Source organism: Oncorhynchus gorbuscha, linkage group LG10, assembly GCF_021184085.1.
Source record: "Oncorhynchus gorbuscha isolate QuinsamMale2020 ecotype Even-year linkage group LG10, OgorEven_v1.0, whole genome shotgun sequence".
Taxonomy (NCBI): Eukaryota; Metazoa; Chordata; class Actinopteri; order Salmoniformes; family Salmonidae; genus Oncorhynchus; species Oncorhynchus gorbuscha.
The window spans coordinates 26127724-26144560 of record NC_060182.1 but is presented as its reverse complement, the minus strand read 5'-3'; the positions used below and the strand labels follow the sequence as shown (position 1 = coordinate 26144560).

Here is a 16837-nt window from a genome sequence, read left to right as displayed (position 1 = left end):
TGATTGGCAGTTTGCACGTTGATTGGCATGTCGGACCCTGCGAACACTGGGTACTGGTAAGTACAACACAATCACCTACTAGCCTAACACATAACAGGTGAACGGAAAGGCTCTGGAGCAACGAACTGCCCTTGCTGTCTCTGTCTGGCCGGTTCCCCTCTTTCCACTGGGATTCTCTGCCTCTAATCCTATTACAGGGGCTGAGTCACTGGCTTACTAGGGCTCTTTCATACCGTCCCTAGGAGGGGTGCGTCACTTGAGTGGGTTGAGTCACTGATGTAATCTTCCTGTCTGGGTTGGCGCCCCCCTTTGGGTTGTGCCGTGGCGGAGATCTTTGTGGGCTATACTCGGCCTTTTCTCAGGATGGTAAGTTGGTGATTGAAGATATCCCTCTAGTGGTGTGGGGGCTGTGCTTTGGAAAAGTGGGTGGGGTTATATCCTTCCTGTTTGGCCCTGTCCGGGGGTGTCATCGGATGTGGCCACAGTGTCTCCTGACCCCTCCTGTCTCAGCCTCCAGTATTTATGCTGCAGGAGTTTATGTGTCGGGGGGCTAGGGTCAATTTGTTATAACTGGAGTACTTCTGCTGTCCTATCCGGTGTTCTGTGTGAATTTAAGTATGCTCTCTCTAATTCTCTCTCTCGGAGGAACTGAGCCCTAGGACCATGCCTCAGGACTACCTGACATGATGACTCCTTGCTGTCCCCAGTCTACCTGGCCGTGCTGCTGTTCCAGTTTCAACTGTTCTGCCTGTGATTATTATTATTTGACCATGCTGGTCATTTATGAACATTTGAACATCTTGGCCATGTTCTGTTATCTCCACCTGGCAGCCAGAAGAGGACTGGCCACCCCACATAGCCTGGTTCCTCTCTAGGTTTCTTCCTAGGTTTTGGCCTTTCAAGGGAGTTTTTGGGTGAAGTCTCCACTCCCCCAGGGGCGGTTTCTGTCGCAACAAGAAGTCTGCCACCTCGTTCAGAGATGTGGTAGGCTCGTAGGGAGGCCAGATGTGGTAGATGGTTGATGTGGAACACTGTTGAGGTATTATCTGATCGTATCATGACATGTTTGTGTTTGAGAACCGGCAGAAAGTGAATCAGGGCGAGGCAAACTGTCTGAAGTTCTAGCACGTTGGTGTGCTTTTTCCTCCAGCGGGGGCACCACTCTCCCCATACAGACCTGTGTTGCCACACTGATCTCCAGCCTGCTGGTGAAGCGTTGGTCATCACTACTTCCCGCCTTGCCGGAAATGATCCGAGAGGGACACCTGTAATCAGGTAGGCTCTCTTCCTCCACGTGAAGGTTGTTGAACCACACGTGTAGTGGCCTTAAAGACAAGCCTAATGGTGTCACCCAGCAAGCATGCCCATCAGTTGTTGGTACATTCGTACCTTCACCAATGCATTCAACTGGAATTGTGGCAGAAGAATTGTTGCAGAAGAGCTACTGGGAGCTTTCCCAGTGCCCTTCTGGAGTTATCGGACACTGGGACTTGGGCAAGCCAGGCCTGGTGACGAGTCACAACAAGGGTGGACATCAGTCTGTCTAGCTCTCTGGTCATGAATGCAAACGCTTGAAGAGATGCGTCATTCAGGTTGCAGAGGTCCAGGTCTGCGTGGTCCGGCTGGAGCATGCTGTTCTGTGCTAGCATGAGCACTGAGAGGGAGTTCCCAAGCGGGGTGCTGTGTTATAGGCCCGTGACAGTAGCTCATCTGTGGCCCTGCAATGAGGTCTTGGGCAGCGGCCATCCTCCTTCATCTAAGGAGAGCATCAGCTCTGCTATAAATTCATCCACCCTAGGCATATGGTCAAGCCCATGTTGTTTTGCATCGTGCATGTCAGATAGTGTCCTACTGTCCTTGCTATGGTGGGCGAGAGCTTGTGGGTCGGACCAGCATCTCTGAAGCTCCGTAACAAAAGCCGGTGAAGGTGGCACACTGAAAAGTATAGCTGCCAGGGCCTTCTTAAAGAATGGGTTAGCTGCAGGAGCTGTAGCTTGAGGGTCATCAAGCTCTAGCCTAGCTAAGGCCACATTCAGGACAGCACATAGTGAGGCAGAGCTTTCGTCTGACTCTGTGTGATCAGAGCCTCGGAATGACTCCTCTGACCCATCTTTAGCGTTGAGACTGAACAGGTCCACAACACTGGTTGGCACCTCCTTCACCATGTTGGGCGTGTCATCCTTCTGGTCACTAAAGAGCCGGCTGGATGCCCGAGTGGAGGTCATCATCACGGCTATCTGAGTCCTCTGTTGCATCCTCCATGCTGGAGGGAGTGCTAGAGAGCACCGACTTTGGGGGCTTGAAGAAATGCAAAAGTGTTTTTAGCTGCTCTATCTCAGAGGATAAGTAATCAACCTTCTGAGTAAGGCTCTTATTTTTAGACTGTTTTACCGGGGGGGTGCCATCGGTTTTGTGGGCTGTCCCTCTTTTGGTGGCCTTGGGTGGGTCCTGGCGAACACCGCGAAACACTAGTAAATTATCTGTGAAATCCAGGCCCTCAACCTTCACAGGCAGGATGGTGCAGTTAATACAGGGGTCAGAAAGGGCCTCACGTAGGTGGCCAATACCTAGGCAGGCGGGGCACAGGTCATGACCATCTTCTACTTGTAGTTCAGCTCCACAAGAGGAGCAGCCATGTATGCCCAGCATCATGGTGATACAGTGTTCTCTCAGCTCAGAATGTGAAGAAAATAAATTACAAAGTATAAATATAAAATATTTCTTAAGCAATATACTAATTCATCAAATTAAGTAATATAATAGTAACCGGAGAATGTATACACTGTAAGGGTAGAGAGCTACAATAATTTCAGGTGAGCCTAGCTATGACCACAGGGCAACTGTGACCTGTGGGTCGGAGTCGAAAATTGCCCTCCAAGGCTGTGTGACAGCTCATTCATACCTCTCCCCTTTATGGGAGGATATCGGGCTTCCAGGTCTTCTGCTGACTTAGCCCACCAGCTAGTGTGTGTGATACTCAATTAGGCGCTCTAACAAAAAAATACATGTATTCAAAGAAATATGGAAGACAGTTGGGAGGAGGCGATGACAGGTGGGACCATTCTTGCCAATGAGGGCCAATTCGAGTGCGTTATCAGGTACAACTCCGATATTTTTCTCAACGTTGCTGGGATGTCACATGTCCTACTTATATCAGTACACTCGCAACAACCTAACTATGCTTTACGAAACGTATATTTGATCAAATAAACCACACGTAGCAAATTATCCATGACATCTTTCGATAACTAAATTCGACAGTCATTGGGCCCAGGTATCCATCTCTTCCCATGTCCACCAGCATCAGCATGCTCCAGCATGCGTCGAGACTTTACGTCTTGGCGACGTTTGACTTGAGAACAAATGCACGCAGTTGCATTTAAATACATCGCCTCGCTGGTAGATTTCTTGAATGAACTGAGAGCAGTAAACATTGACGTCTCTTGAATTAATATATTGGCAGCACCTACGCCAAAACAGGGTAAGTCATTTATACAGCAATATTTGCAATTGAACACGTAATTTAACTAGCTAGCATTTAGTTAGCCAATGGCATGGATGGGGCGCAGAGGCCGGGGTTAGATTGAATGCAAATCTCTATGCCAATGGTATATGGTGGTTTAGTTAGCTAACACTACTGAGTTGGGCTGGGGGAAATGTTACCAGACCAGCTAGTTAGCCACCCACAGATAGCTACGTTACATATTAATAGTGCGCAAACTATCTAACATTACTTTTTTTCTTTACTAGCTCGATAAGCTAGCTGTTAGGTTGGAAATGACAACCTAGTTAACGTAACTTAGAAACGTTAGCTAGCTAACTTTCATTACAAGCAGACTTCATGACTAACTAACGTTGGCACATTTATTTGATAGTAATTTCAGGGATATTCTAGCTACCTAACTTGGGTAGCTTACACATCTGCAAGACAATGCTTGCTTCTTTCCTCGTAATTTCCACTCACCAATACGTCTAAATTAACTACCCAACGTTACGAAAGCTAGTCCAACTGAACTAAACTACCTTGTTAGTTACCTAGCTAGCTAGCCAGTGTTCAGAAGGGATTCTGTCTTTGGTTAACAGACCTGGCTGCAGCTTTCTTCAACTCATCTTCTCCTGATCATGATAATTTCCCTTCGTTTCTGGAATGGTCCCCACTGAACCAGTAGTAGGCCCCCCCCAACCTAACCTGTTGGATCTCTGACATGATTATATGGCATAGAAATGTCCCCCGAAAAATTATCACCTGTGTGCTTTTTCTAACGTGACATGAAGTTGAAATCAACATTTCTCCTTTTGTGCTTCAACAGAAAATGGCTGTGAACGTTTACTCAACCTCGGTGTGCAGTGACAACTTGAGTCGTCATGACATGCTTGCCTGGATCAACGAATCGTTACAGATCAACCTTACTAAGATAGAGCTGTTATGTTCAGGTAATTGGCAGGTTATGGATGGCACAACTGCATTTGTTCTTCCATTACTTCATAAGGTGTAGATTGTTTATATGGTTAGTGAAAATGAAAGTAAATCCTGTAATTGATGTAGCCTGAAGGTTAAGCCTACTTTCCTTTAGTGTCAGTATGTCATCATAGAGGAATAGTTCATTAGCATTTGTGTTGACCCCTGGTGTGCCTGTCCTCTCAAGGTGCGGCCTACTGCCAGTTCATGGACATGCTCTTCCCCGGCTGTGTGCCTTTGAAGAAAGTCAAATTTGCTGCAAAACTAGAGCACGAATTCATTCACAACTATAAGATCTTGCAAGCTGGCTTCAAAAGAATGGGTGTCGAAAAAGTAAGTGGGATATTCCATTTTCCCTCTCAGCATGTCCTAGGCTCTAGTCTACATCCAGAGCTCTATTTGCCAGGCTGATTTATATATTTTTGAACTGGTTGCTTTCGAAGCATATTGATCCTTTTGCTTTCTGTCTTTACCATGTGTTGGTTTGTAACATGATAACAATTCAACAACGGCATGTTGTTGGACTTACACATCTGAGTTGCCCGTAGTGTGGGTTTGTCTGTGTTTGTACCAATGATGTCAGCTGTATACTTCTCTGCCACTGCTTGCTAATTGTGTTTACTGCTGAGCTAGCATGACCTCTCTACAGTGGCTCACTGATATTGACTTTCCTGTGCCCGCAGAGACAGGACTGTTGGCATCCTATGCAGTCTCCACTCTATTAGTCATTGGTTCTCATCCAGCAGTTAGATGGTGTATTTGTTGGATTCGGCTACTGCGCAGTGAAGAGCTGTCCTGTCTTTGAGAGACAGGGAGCAAAACACTTCAGAGCGAGAGTTTAGAAATGGACAGTCCTCGTCTCCTAGTCTCTGTGTGTTCTATCCACATCCCGACAGCATTTGTAACGGTAGTCACTACCTCTGCGATGCATTTTGTCTAAATCAATTGTGTATGATGTGGACATCACTAGTGTTTATTTAACCCTTTTTGTGGTGTTTAATTCACTTACCTGGTGCATTGTTCTTCCCAAGATCATCCCTGTTGACAAGTTGATAAAAAGCAAGTTCCAGGACAACTTTGAGTTTGTGCAGTGGTTCAAGAAGTTCTTTGATGCCAACTATGATGGGAAAGAGTACGATCCTGTGGAGGCTCGCCAGGGCCAAGACTCAATGTCCAATCCCGCCATGTCGGCCCTCAACAAGCCCAAGAAAATCCTCAACGCTGGTGAGAGTAGTAGCGGAGCCTACTACTCAGCTACTACTACTAGTAGTAGCTGAGTTTAAAAATATATATATATTCACTGTGGAATTACTTTTTAGGAGTGGTTCCCCTACAGAAGGTTGTGGCCCAAAACTCAACCTCTTGAGACCTGTTGAACTAAAATTGTCAATTGAAAGCAACAAAATCAAAATACTTTTAGTTTGGGGGGAGAATGGAAACACTGTAGCAGCAAGAAATGTCTTCTGTAAGCAGTCTAGAGGTGATTTGTCTTTCCATACTTAAATCTACTGAGCTTGTCAATAGCAACCTCTCCCCATCTCTTTTCTGACTGGTTGCTTGTTCCCATCAGCATCCCAGCGAGCAGCAGTTGCCAAGGTAGCACCAAAAATGGCGTCCAGCTTGGCGCGGAGACCAGGGGCTGGCGGAGGTGACGAGGAGCGGGCAGAACTCATTCAGGAGGTACTGTCATCCATCCTTCCATTAATGTGCAATGTCTTATTAGAAATGATAACAATTGGTTTGACTGAAGCTGTTGCCAAAGTTCAGAGATGCAGGTTATATCATCTGTTTCCCACCTCCCTCTTCCCAGGTAAATATACTGAAGTCCACCATCCAGGACATGGAGAAGGAGAGGGACTTTTATTTCGGCAAACTGAGGAACATTGAGCTCATCTGCCAAGAAAAGGAAGGCGAGGGTGATCCCACACTGCAGAGGATCGTGGATATACTCTACGCCACAGATGTGAGTTTAGTCAACATTACACACAGCCTCGCCGGGTCACTTCAGCTTTTTTAGGTTTGAGCCCATGTGTTTTGGTTCAAACAACTGCTGATGCCTTCTTAAAATTCAGTTTGTGGAATGGCATGTATGTAGCTCAAACGGAATGCTAAAGTATGCTCATACAGCTTGTGCAGTTTCCTTCCTTGAAATTCATGCATGCTTAGATCAGAACTGCGTCGAATAAATGTCCAAACACTAGTGTGCTTGATTTAGCTTACTTTGCACTTTTGGGACTATTCCATTGGTGCCTTCTATACCAGGCAAACCAAATGAAATGCCACTCAAGTGTTTGAAAAGTACACTACAGGGCCTCCCGGGTGGCGCAGTGGTTAAGGGCGCTGTACTGCAGCGCCAGCTGTGCCATCAGAGACTCTGGTTTCGCGCCCAGGCTCTGTCGTAACCGGGCCGCGACCGGGAGGTCCGTGGGGCGACGCACAATTGGCCTAGCGTCGTCCAGGTTAGGGAGGGCTTGGCCGGTAGGGATGTCCTTGTCTCATCGCGCACCAGCGACCCCTGTGGTCGGTCGGGTAAAATTCAAAAAGAAAAAATATACACTGTAAAAAGTATGCGGACACCCGCTACATCTCATTCAAAAATCATGGAGTTGCCCCCCCCTTTGCTTCTAAAAGAGCCTCCAATCTTCTGGGAAGGTTTTCCTCTCGATGTTGTTGGTATATTGACTTGCTTCTATTCAGCCACGAGTATTAATGAGAGAGGACACTGATGTTGGGTGATTTGGCCTGGGTCTCAGTCGGAGTTCCAATTCATCCCAAATGTGTTCGATGGAGTTGAGGTCAGGTCTCTGTGGAGCCAGTCAAGTTCTTCCACACTGATCTCGGCAAACCATTTCTGTATGGACCTTGCTTTGTGCACAGGGGCATTGTCATGCTGAAACAGGAAAGGGCCTTCCCCGAACTGTTGCCACAAAGTTGGAAGCACAGAATCGTCTAGCATGTCATTGACTGGCGTAGCTTTAGGATTTCCCTTTACATGGAAACCCATTTAATGAAGCTTCCGGCAAAACAGTTACTGTGCTGACATTGCTTCCAGAGGCAGGTTGGAACTCTGTAGTGAGTATTGCAACCGAGGACAGGTGACTTTCAAAAAAAAATCTATTACGTGCTTCAGCACTTGGCGGTCCTGTTCTGTGAGCTTGTGTGGCCTACCACTTCGCGGCTGAGCCTATGTTGATTCTAGACGTTTCCAGTTCACCAAAAACAGCACTTAAGGTCGACTGGGGCAGCTCTAGCAGGGCAGAAATTTGATTAACTGACTTGTTGGAAAGGTGGAATCCTATGTCTGTGCCATGTTTAAAGTCACTTAGCTCTTGAGTACGGGCCTTCTACTGTTTGTCTATGAACGCTGCATGGCTCTGTGCTTGTCAGCAACGTGTGTGTGGCTGGAATAGCCAAATCCACTAATATGAAGGGATGTCCACATACTTTTGGCTGTGTAGTGTATTTGGCCCAGGTCAGACGTTGATCTCAATTTGAGTGTATTTCCGCTACGTAGAGTCCTATAACCTAATATCTAACCTGATATCTTCTTCTTCATCCCTCTCTGTGATCTCAGGAGGGCTTTGTCATACCGGACGCTGAGTCAGAGGACCAGGAGGAATTCTAACATTCAAGACTGGATCATGCAGCTTTTAATACAACCCCTCAACCCACCAAACCCCTTCAATCAGCTACAACATCTCTATCCTCTCCCTATGTGCAACACCCACTCCAAAAAATGTATCATGTTATGCGTTCGTGATCTCTGAGTGGACTGTATATCAAATGTTTGTTTTCTGTAAAATCAAGTTGAAATAAGTAAGTGTGTGAAGTACCTATTTTGAAAGCCCTTCTCTGGGTCATCCCATTGGCCCGTATCAGCATCATGTTAGAAGGCAGCCATTATTATTATTATTTTTTTTAATTTAAATTAAATTTTACTCCTTTTTCTCCCCAATTTCGTGGTATCCAATTGTAGCTACTATCTTGTCTCATCGCTACAACTCCCGTACGGGCTCGGGAGAGACGAAGGTTGAAAGTCATGCGTCCTCCGATACACAACCCAACCAAGCCGCACTGCTTCTTAAAACAGTGCGCATCCAACCCGGAAGCCAGCCGCACCAATGCGCCGGAGGAAACACCGTGCACCTGGCCACCTTGGCTAGCGCACACTGCGCCCAGCCCGCCACGAGTCGCTGGTGCGCGATGAGACAAGGACATCCCTACCGACCAAGCCCTCCCTAACCCGGGCGACGCTAGGCCAATTGTGCGTCGCCCCACGGACCTCTCTGTCACGGCCGGTTACGACAGAGCCTGGGCGCGAACCCAGGGACTCTGTCACAGCTGGCGCTGCAGTACAGCGCCCTTAAGCACTGCGCCACCTGGGAGGCCCTGAAGGCAGCCATTTTGGCTCTATTTGGGTCCAGAAGAGTGAACTGTCTGTAAGATGTCACTTTTTTTGTTTGCTTGTCTTTCCCCTCAATTTCTGTGTTTGTTCCAGGAATTGGCGTTACAAGTTCATTGGAACCTGCAGTCACTTTTGTACATAGTATTTTTCTTATTTTACCTGTTTTCTAAATTATCACTGTCTTTGCCACGTGTAGCAATTGTTTTCTGGGTCTGAGCAAATTCACTTTGTAGTGATCGTGGGACATTTTTGCTTTACTAACCAACTGTTCATATCTCTCAAACCTAGTTGAGTTATCTACTTTCATTTGGTCTCCTCCTGTTTGGAGATTAAAAAAAAAAACGTTTGCAATCCTTTTTATTCTAGGAAAGTGGCATTTTTTTCTCAAAGATTCAGGTCAACGTCTCTTAGTGTGGCTGCAATTCTCGGGACAGCTCATAACAACCTGACGATATTTATGAAGAAACATGTTAAACTACAAGTTTATGGTGGAATATTTTGTGTGTGTTTGTCTCTTGGATGTTGGAAGGAACTGTGGGCACTGTGGATGCTAGAAACTCTCTGGTCCCAAGCATATCCCAAATTATCCACTGTTTTGTTTTTTGTCATTTCTCTTGTCTAAAATTGTTCAGTTGGCAGGGGATGAAGTTTTAACTTGATTTAGCACTTCTAGTGTCTGCATCTTCTTAGGGAATGCAAAAGGTGGCTGATGTTGTTCTATTTTCTAAGTTCATAATTTTTTAAAAACTCCTGTCTTGCATTTTAATCTGTCATGATTATGTAGCCACTGCACCATTGACAGGTTCTAGGCCCAAAATGCTGATGCACAAATAGAACTGTCAGTCTCTGCACTGGAAGATCAGAGATTAAAAGTAAAATAAAAAAAAGTTTTATGAATTACAAACATATTGCCAAAAAGAGAGTACAAAGTCACATATGTAGGTTATGAAAGGTATTTAAGAATAAATACCTTTGCCTTATTCTTATATACCTTCCATAACCTACATAAGGCAAAGGTATTTATTCTTAAATACCTTTCATAATCTACATATGTGACTTTGTACTCTCTTTTTGGCAAATGTTGGTAATTCAATTTAAAGAATTGTCATTTCAGATCTTGTTTTCTTTTCTTCTTTCTGCTGCTCTGAATGGACGTCTAGAGAATCTGGCAAATAGATTTTCAGTCTTCCAGTTAATACAATGCTCTTACAGGCCAATTTACATGTGGATATCATTCATTTGAAGTGTTCTGAACTTATTGGTGTACTTAATCTAACTCGTGCCACCCATCTGTTGGCTGAAATTACCTATCTGATTAATTAGAAGTACATAACTGACAAGTCCAAAGTCTTGCCTCCTTACAAGGCCTGTTAAATAATGTATAATAAATTGAACAGTAATGCCACAATGTGATCTATAGCATCCTTTGGTTGTGCTGATAGCTGGGCATCAGCTTTGCATGTCGTTTTTTATGAAGGGGATTTTCTGATGCTGAATATGTAATGAATTGTCTTGAAGCCCATGTGGGAGCTGCACATAGATTTGACCATTGTAGTGTACTTTAGTTTTCTGGCACAAAAAACGGGACTTTTCTAGTTAATGAAGGAAGTTTGAATGTCGTGCATTTCGGAACGTTTTTGCATGGTGATGCCTGGCTGTAATATTTATTTTTTTCAATTACGTTTTGGTCCTCGTTACGTTCTTCAGGACCACAACCCTAATTTAATTTGTCTACTTTTTGGGATTACCATGTCCAAAACAGTGTTTCAAAATGTATTGGGATATGAATGTGTATGTTTTAACACAGAAATAATCATTATGACTGTTAACCTTGAGTCAAGAAATGTTGTTTTGAGTGATCGTTTAAAAACATAATTGTCTTTTTTGAACTTGGCTTGTTTGACTAAACTATCCTGGTGGCAGATTTTTGTTGGTTTTTGGGTCTTAAACACGGGTCATGTTCCAGCAGTCTACAACCAATGGTTATGTGCAACGTCATCGACTGCGCAGTCTATCAGTTTGCTATACATGTGGTTTGCAGAAATTAAACACTTATCCAGGAGTGGAGATTTGGCAGACATCTATAATGTAGTCATTCTGGAAGGTGGAAATTGTTTTGGTGAAGTGCATTTTATATACAAGGCAGAAACCCGCAATGGCCTGTTTCAATCTAACCTGGTGCCAATCTTGACCTTTAACCATTGAGTGTTAGCTATTGGTTCCTGATTGTATAATTTTCTAGATATTCTGAATGATTGGTGTGGTTATTGGAAGGAGCCCTTGCAGCTCTTGTGTTTTTGGGGTGTGAAAGATCAGTGGTGTCCATCAGATCTCCCCTGTGACATCTGTGCTGACATTCTGGTACACTGTGGGCCTTGTCACCTTCTGCTCTCTTTTTAATTTTTTAAAATTATTATTATTTTTTTTGTCTGTCTGGGGTTTTTTGGTGATTTTTTTATTTATTTTTATTTTAAATTTTTAAATTTACATTTATTGATTTAAATATATATTTTTCTGATTTACTTAAATCATGTTAGCCGACTCAAGTTTCTTACAAACAATAAAACAGTATTTCAAGTTTTTTTTTTCTTCTTCAGTTGGCTGTTAATTTTTGTTGCTCTAATATGATATATGGCATAAAAGGTCTGTTATTCGGGTTGACAAAACAAGCAGTTCTAGTTCAGAATTTGAAATTCACATTTCCAGGTCAACTTGCCAGATTGGAATTCCATTGCTGTGACATCATAAAGACTGTGCATTATTCTGGAATGTCAATTATTTAGTGAAACTCAATTGTTGAAAAGCCTGAGACCACAACAAACCAACCATATGGCCTAATGTTAGTCATGGGAAGTACTTCGCCCCAGGGCAGCAATACCAACATGATGAAGGTATCTTCAGAGGCCTGGTATGTGCATTGAGTGATGAGATTGCTGTCTAGCCATTTACACTGAGGATAAACATTTACAAAATGATAATCACAATTGACTGCATGAATAACTTTTCTTCCAGGTCCCCTACTGATGGAGACAAGCACAAACAAAATGGACCACAGGTATAGTGTAAAGACCACTTGTGCATTACAGAACCTTCTACTGTATTCTTCTTGGTCTGATTGTCTGGTTGTGAGAGATGTAAAAGTACTGTTATTCCTTCTATCCTGTCCCTTGTTGTGTAGCCGACTGCTGGCAGCGGGTGCACAAAGAGTGACTCCCCAGAGGAGGGCGAGAAGAGGAACCAGGGACGTGTGGAGGACCAGATCAACGAGGAGCACCTTCAACGGATTGAGGCCATGTTCCATGAAGCAGACACAGATGGAGGGGGAGGTACATAGATTCCGTACCTCTCATCCACACCCCATCTCCTGTTGATCCAGTTCTGATAGTGAAATCTACTAGCTTGACGTCTGTCTATATGCATTAGAAATTAACCTGGAGACAAGGGTACCGTTCTGATGTCTCACTCCTCATGAAAGCTTCTTGACTATAGCAGTGCCATCGCTGTGCTCATTTTCAACACCGTCTGAAGATACGTTGTGGCATGATCAGAAATACAGTGGGGCAAAAAAGTATTTAGTCAGCCACCAATTGTGCAAGTTCTCCCACTTAAAAAGATGAGAGGCCTGTAATTTTCACATTAGGTACACTTCAACTATGACAGACAAGATGAGAGAAATCCAGAAAATCACATTGTAGGATTTTTTAATGAATTTATTTGCAAATTATGGTGGAAAATAAGTATTTGGTCACCTACAAACAAGGAAGATTTCTGGCTCTCACAGACCTGTAACTTCTTCTTTAAGAGGCTCCTCTGTCCTCCACTCGTTACCTGTATTAATGGCACCTGTTTGAACTTGTTATCAGTATAAAAGACACCTGTCCACAAACTCAAACAGTCACACTCCAAACTCCACTATGGTCAAGACCAAAGAGCTGTCAAAGGACACCAGAAACAAAATTGTAGACCTGCACCAGGCTGGGAAGGCTGTAATGGGTAAGCAGCTTGGTTTGAAGAAATCAACAGTGGGAGCAATTATTAGAAAATGGAAGACATACAAGACCACTGATAATCTCCCTCGATCTGGGGCTCCACGCAAGATCTCACCCCGTGGGGTCAAAATGATCACAAGAACGGTGAGCAAAAATCCCAGAACCACACGGGGGGACCTAGTAAATGACCTGCAGAGAGCTGGGACCAAAGTAACAAAGCCTACCATCAGTAACACACTACGCCGCCAGGGACTCAAATCCTGCAGTGCCAGACGTGCTTAAGCCAGTACATGTCCAGGCCCGTCTGAAGTTTGCTTGAGAGCATTTGGATGATCCAGAAGAAGATTGGGAGAATGTCATATGGTCAGATGAAACCAAAATATAACTTTTTGGTAAAAACTCAACTCGTCTTGTTTGGAGGACAAAGATTGCTGAGTTGCATCCAAAGAACACCATACCTACTGTGAAGCATGGGGGTGGAAACATCATGCTTTGGGGCTGTTTTTCTGCAAAGGGACCAGGACGACTGATCCGTGTAAAGGAAAGAATGAATGGGGCCATGTATCGTGAGATTTTGTGTGAAAACCTCCTATCAGCAAGGGCATTGAAGATGAAATGTGGCTGGGTCTTTCAGCATGACCATGATCCCAAACACACCGCCTGGGCAACGAAGGAGTGGCTTCATAAGAAGCATTTCAAGGTCCTGGAGTGGCCTAGCCAGTCTCCAGAACTCAACCTCATAGAAAATCTTTGGAGGGAGTTGAAAGTCCGTGTTGCCTAGCAACAGCCCCAAAACATCACTGCTCTAGAGGAGATCTGCGTGGAGGAATGGGCCAAAATACCAGCAACAGTGTGTGAAAACCTTGTGAAGACGTACAGAAAACGTTTGACCTCTGTCATTGTCAACAAAGGGTATATAACTTCTTGACGCTACCCATCCCGGTACCGGGATAATTGTCATCAGCAACCGCTGAATAGCATAGCGCCACAGTCATATAATATTACAAAAAAATATTCATATTCTTGAAATCACAAGTGCAATATTGTAAAACACAGTTTAGCCTTTTGTTATTCCACCTGTCATCTCAGATTTTGAAATGATGCTTTACAGCGAAAGCAATCCAAGCGTTTGTAAGTTTATCGATAGCATAACATAATGTACACTAAGCATTAAGTAGCTAGGTCACAAATCAGAAAAGCAATCAAACAAATAGTTTACCTTTGATCTTCGGATGTTTTCACTCACGAGACTCCCAGTTACACAACAAATGTTCCTTTTCAAATCAAATGATTTGAAAGTGCTGTACAGAAACCCAGCCTAAAACCCCAAACAGCAAGCAATGCAGGTGTAGAAGCACGGTGGCTAGGAAAAACTCCCTAGAAAGGCCAAAACCTAGGAAGAAACCTAGAGAGAGGAACCAGGCTTGTGGGGTGGCCAGTCCTCTTTTGGCTGTGTCGGGTGGAGATTATAACAGAACATGGCCAAGATGTTCAAATGTTCATAAATGACCAGCATGGTATAATAATAATAAGGCAGAACAGTTGAAACTGGAGCAGCAGCACGGTCAGGTGGACTGGGGACAGCAAGGAGTCATCATGTCAGGTAGTCCTGAGGCATGGTCCTAGGGCTCAGGTCCTCCGAAAGAGAGGAGAGAATTAGAGAACGCACACTTAAATTCACACAGGACACCGAATAGGACAGGAGAAGTACTCCAGATATAACAAACTAACCCTAGCCCCCCGACACAAACTACTGCAGCATAAATACTGGAGGCTGAGACAGGAGGGGTCAGGAGACACTGTGGCCCCATCCGAGGACACCCCCGGACAGGGCCAAACAGGAAGGATATAACCCTTTTGTTCCATAAAGATTATTTTCATACCCAAAATACCGACGTTTGTCGCGTTATGTTCAGAAATCCACAGGAAATAGCGATCACGACAACGCAGACCTATATTCCAAATAATGTCCACAGAAACATGAGAGCCCCCACCTATCCACTTACGCAATGTGAACCTTCACGCTCATTTTTCAAAGTAAAAGCCTGAAACTATGTCTAAAGACTGACACCTTAGGGAAGCCATAGAAAAAGGAATCTGGTTGATATCCCTTTAAATGGAGGATAGGCATGCATAGGAACATAGTTTTTTTTTTTAAAGAGTCACTTCCTGATTAGATTTTCCTCAAGTCTTTTGCCTGCAATATCAGTTCTGTTATACTCACCGACAATATTTTTACAGTTTTGGAAACTTTAGAGTGTTTTCTATCCTAATCTGACTAATCTGAATTATATGCATATTCTAGTTTCTGGAGCTGAGAAATAGGCAGTTTCAAATGGGTATGTTTTTTTTAGCCAAAAACGAAAATACTGCCCCCTACACGCAAAAGGATAACAAAGTATTAAGATCAATTTTGTTATTGACCAAATGCTTATTTTCCACCATAATTTGCAAATAAATTCATTACAAATCCTACAATGTGATTTTCTGGATTTCTTTTTCTCATTTTCTGTCATAGTTGAAGTGTACCTATGATGAAAATTAGCCTCTCTAATATTTTTAAGTGGGAGATCTTGCACAATTGGTGGCTGACTAAATACTTTTTTGTCCCACTGTACAACCATGGTTCAACACTTATCCTAATGACCCTCTTTTCTCCTCTCTTTCTGTCTCCCTCGCTGAAAGGATTGGATATGGAAGAGTTTCGTGAGGCAATCAAGAAGATCATGGGTGACATTGATGATGAAGATGTGGACATTATCTTCATGAAGGTGGACACCAACTGTGACGGCGGTGTGGACTGGGTGGGTGTCTGTCTGGCCAAGCTGGTAGTTTTCAGGACTGTAAACAAAGGCGTTTTATATTTCTCAGGGTATGGGTTAATGGGTACACGGTAGGGCGAAATTGGGATTAGGGGGATAAAAAGAGTCAAATTTCATCCTTCCTCAGGCTTTTTACATGCTCCCAAAGAGTGTCACTCGTCTCTCACAGTGAGCTCCCTCTGCCTCAAACCCCTAGCTGCCACCCCAAACCATTATTTACGATGATCCCTCGCCTGTTACTAGACAGAGGGCCAGACCAGGGATGTCTGTGTGCTGAGGCACAGAGGGTGACTGTGGTGGGAGTCTCTTATCTAAATGCCTGAAGAGTGAATAACCCCAGCCCCCCCCCCCCCCCCCCCCCCACACACACACACACTGATCCAGGCCAGACTCCTACTAGAAAGACTGGAATGCAACATCCACTCCAGAGGGAGAAAGGACTTATTTGAATAACACATGATCTCATTGTTTTAGTTTCAAATGGAGTTGGATATGATTCTTCATTCCTCACTGACGTTTTTACTACATTTACTCCCTATATGAATATATCCGCAGGCAGCTTACTCATGAAACCCATGGATCATTAGACTTTTTGTCAAACCTCTATGCTCACAAGCAGTGAGCAGTATTTTTAAAATTCCACCTTTCTCCACATACTTAATGGCTGCACCCAAAATGAAGGCACAGAAATGCACACCTGCTTAGAAGAGGTGCTGGCTATCAGAGTAGAACACTTGAAAAAGAAAAGCAGAGCTGCACATTCAACGTAGAGTTTGATCTGAAGCTATTGTGTTTTTGCTATCATTATAAGTGTTTGTAGGCGTATGTAGCCAAATTGTATTTATGATCACATGTTATCCATTCATGACTTATGTCTATTGACATCTGTAAATCTTCCAATGAAATCAAGCCACAGCTGGCTTTGATTATGGACACCGGTGTGTGTGTCCTTTCAAACTATATAAACTAGTGATCTGCAGTGTTTGTCATTATACTCTGATGAAGATAGCTTGGCTGTCGGAACATTGGTTGTAACATGATTTTGCTTCTGAGCTCCTAGAGTGCGACTTTCTTTTTCATGCATCCAAAATGACACACTATTCCCTACTCTCTAGCGCACATGTGGGGAATAGAGTGCCATTTCTTATTTGCCTTTGGACAT

The 16837-nt window shown here is 43.9% G+C and overlaps 1 protein-coding gene across 2 annotated transcripts; it reads left to right on the top strand.

The window, feature by feature from the left end:
• The first annotated feature begins 2964 nt into the window (after nucleotides 1–2964).
• Nucleotides 2965–8483, top strand: LOC124045058 (microtubule-associated protein RP/EB family member 1-like). Of its 2 annotated transcripts, none has more exons than XM_046364280.1 (7): nucleotides 2965–3098; nucleotides 4311–4434; nucleotides 4647–4792; nucleotides 5491–5683; nucleotides 6030–6139; nucleotides 6270–6422; nucleotides 8034–8483. In XM_046364280.1, the coding sequence occupies exons 2-7, from the start codon at nucleotides 4314–4316 to the stop codon at nucleotides 8082–8084; spliced, it is 774 nt and encodes a 257-aa protein (XP_046220236.1). In that variant the 5' UTR covers nucleotides 2965–3098; nucleotides 4311–4313; the 3' UTR covers nucleotides 8085–8483. The 2 variants fall into 2 exon arrangements, with proteins under 2 accessions (XP_046220236.1, XP_046220235.1); XM_046364279.1 differs by lacking the exon at nucleotides 2965–3098 and adding an exon at nucleotides 3324–3481.
• Nucleotides 8484–16837: the final 8354 nt, after the last annotated feature.

Bases quoted from the DNA above. Each gene is read 5' to 3' on its own strand.
- LOC124045058 (XM_046364280.1), top strand. From the start codon at position 4,314: ATGGCTGTGAACGTTTACTCAACCTCGGTGTGCAGTGACAACTTGAGT. The intron at 5,684-6,029 runs GTGAGAGTAGTA...TGTTCCCATCAG, and splicing joins CAAGAAAATCCTCAACGCTG to CATCCCAGCGAGCAGCAGTT. The intron at 6,423-8,033 runs GTGAGTTTAGTC...CTGTGATCTCAG, and splicing joins ATATACTCTACGCCACAGAT to GAGGGCTTTGTCATACCGGA.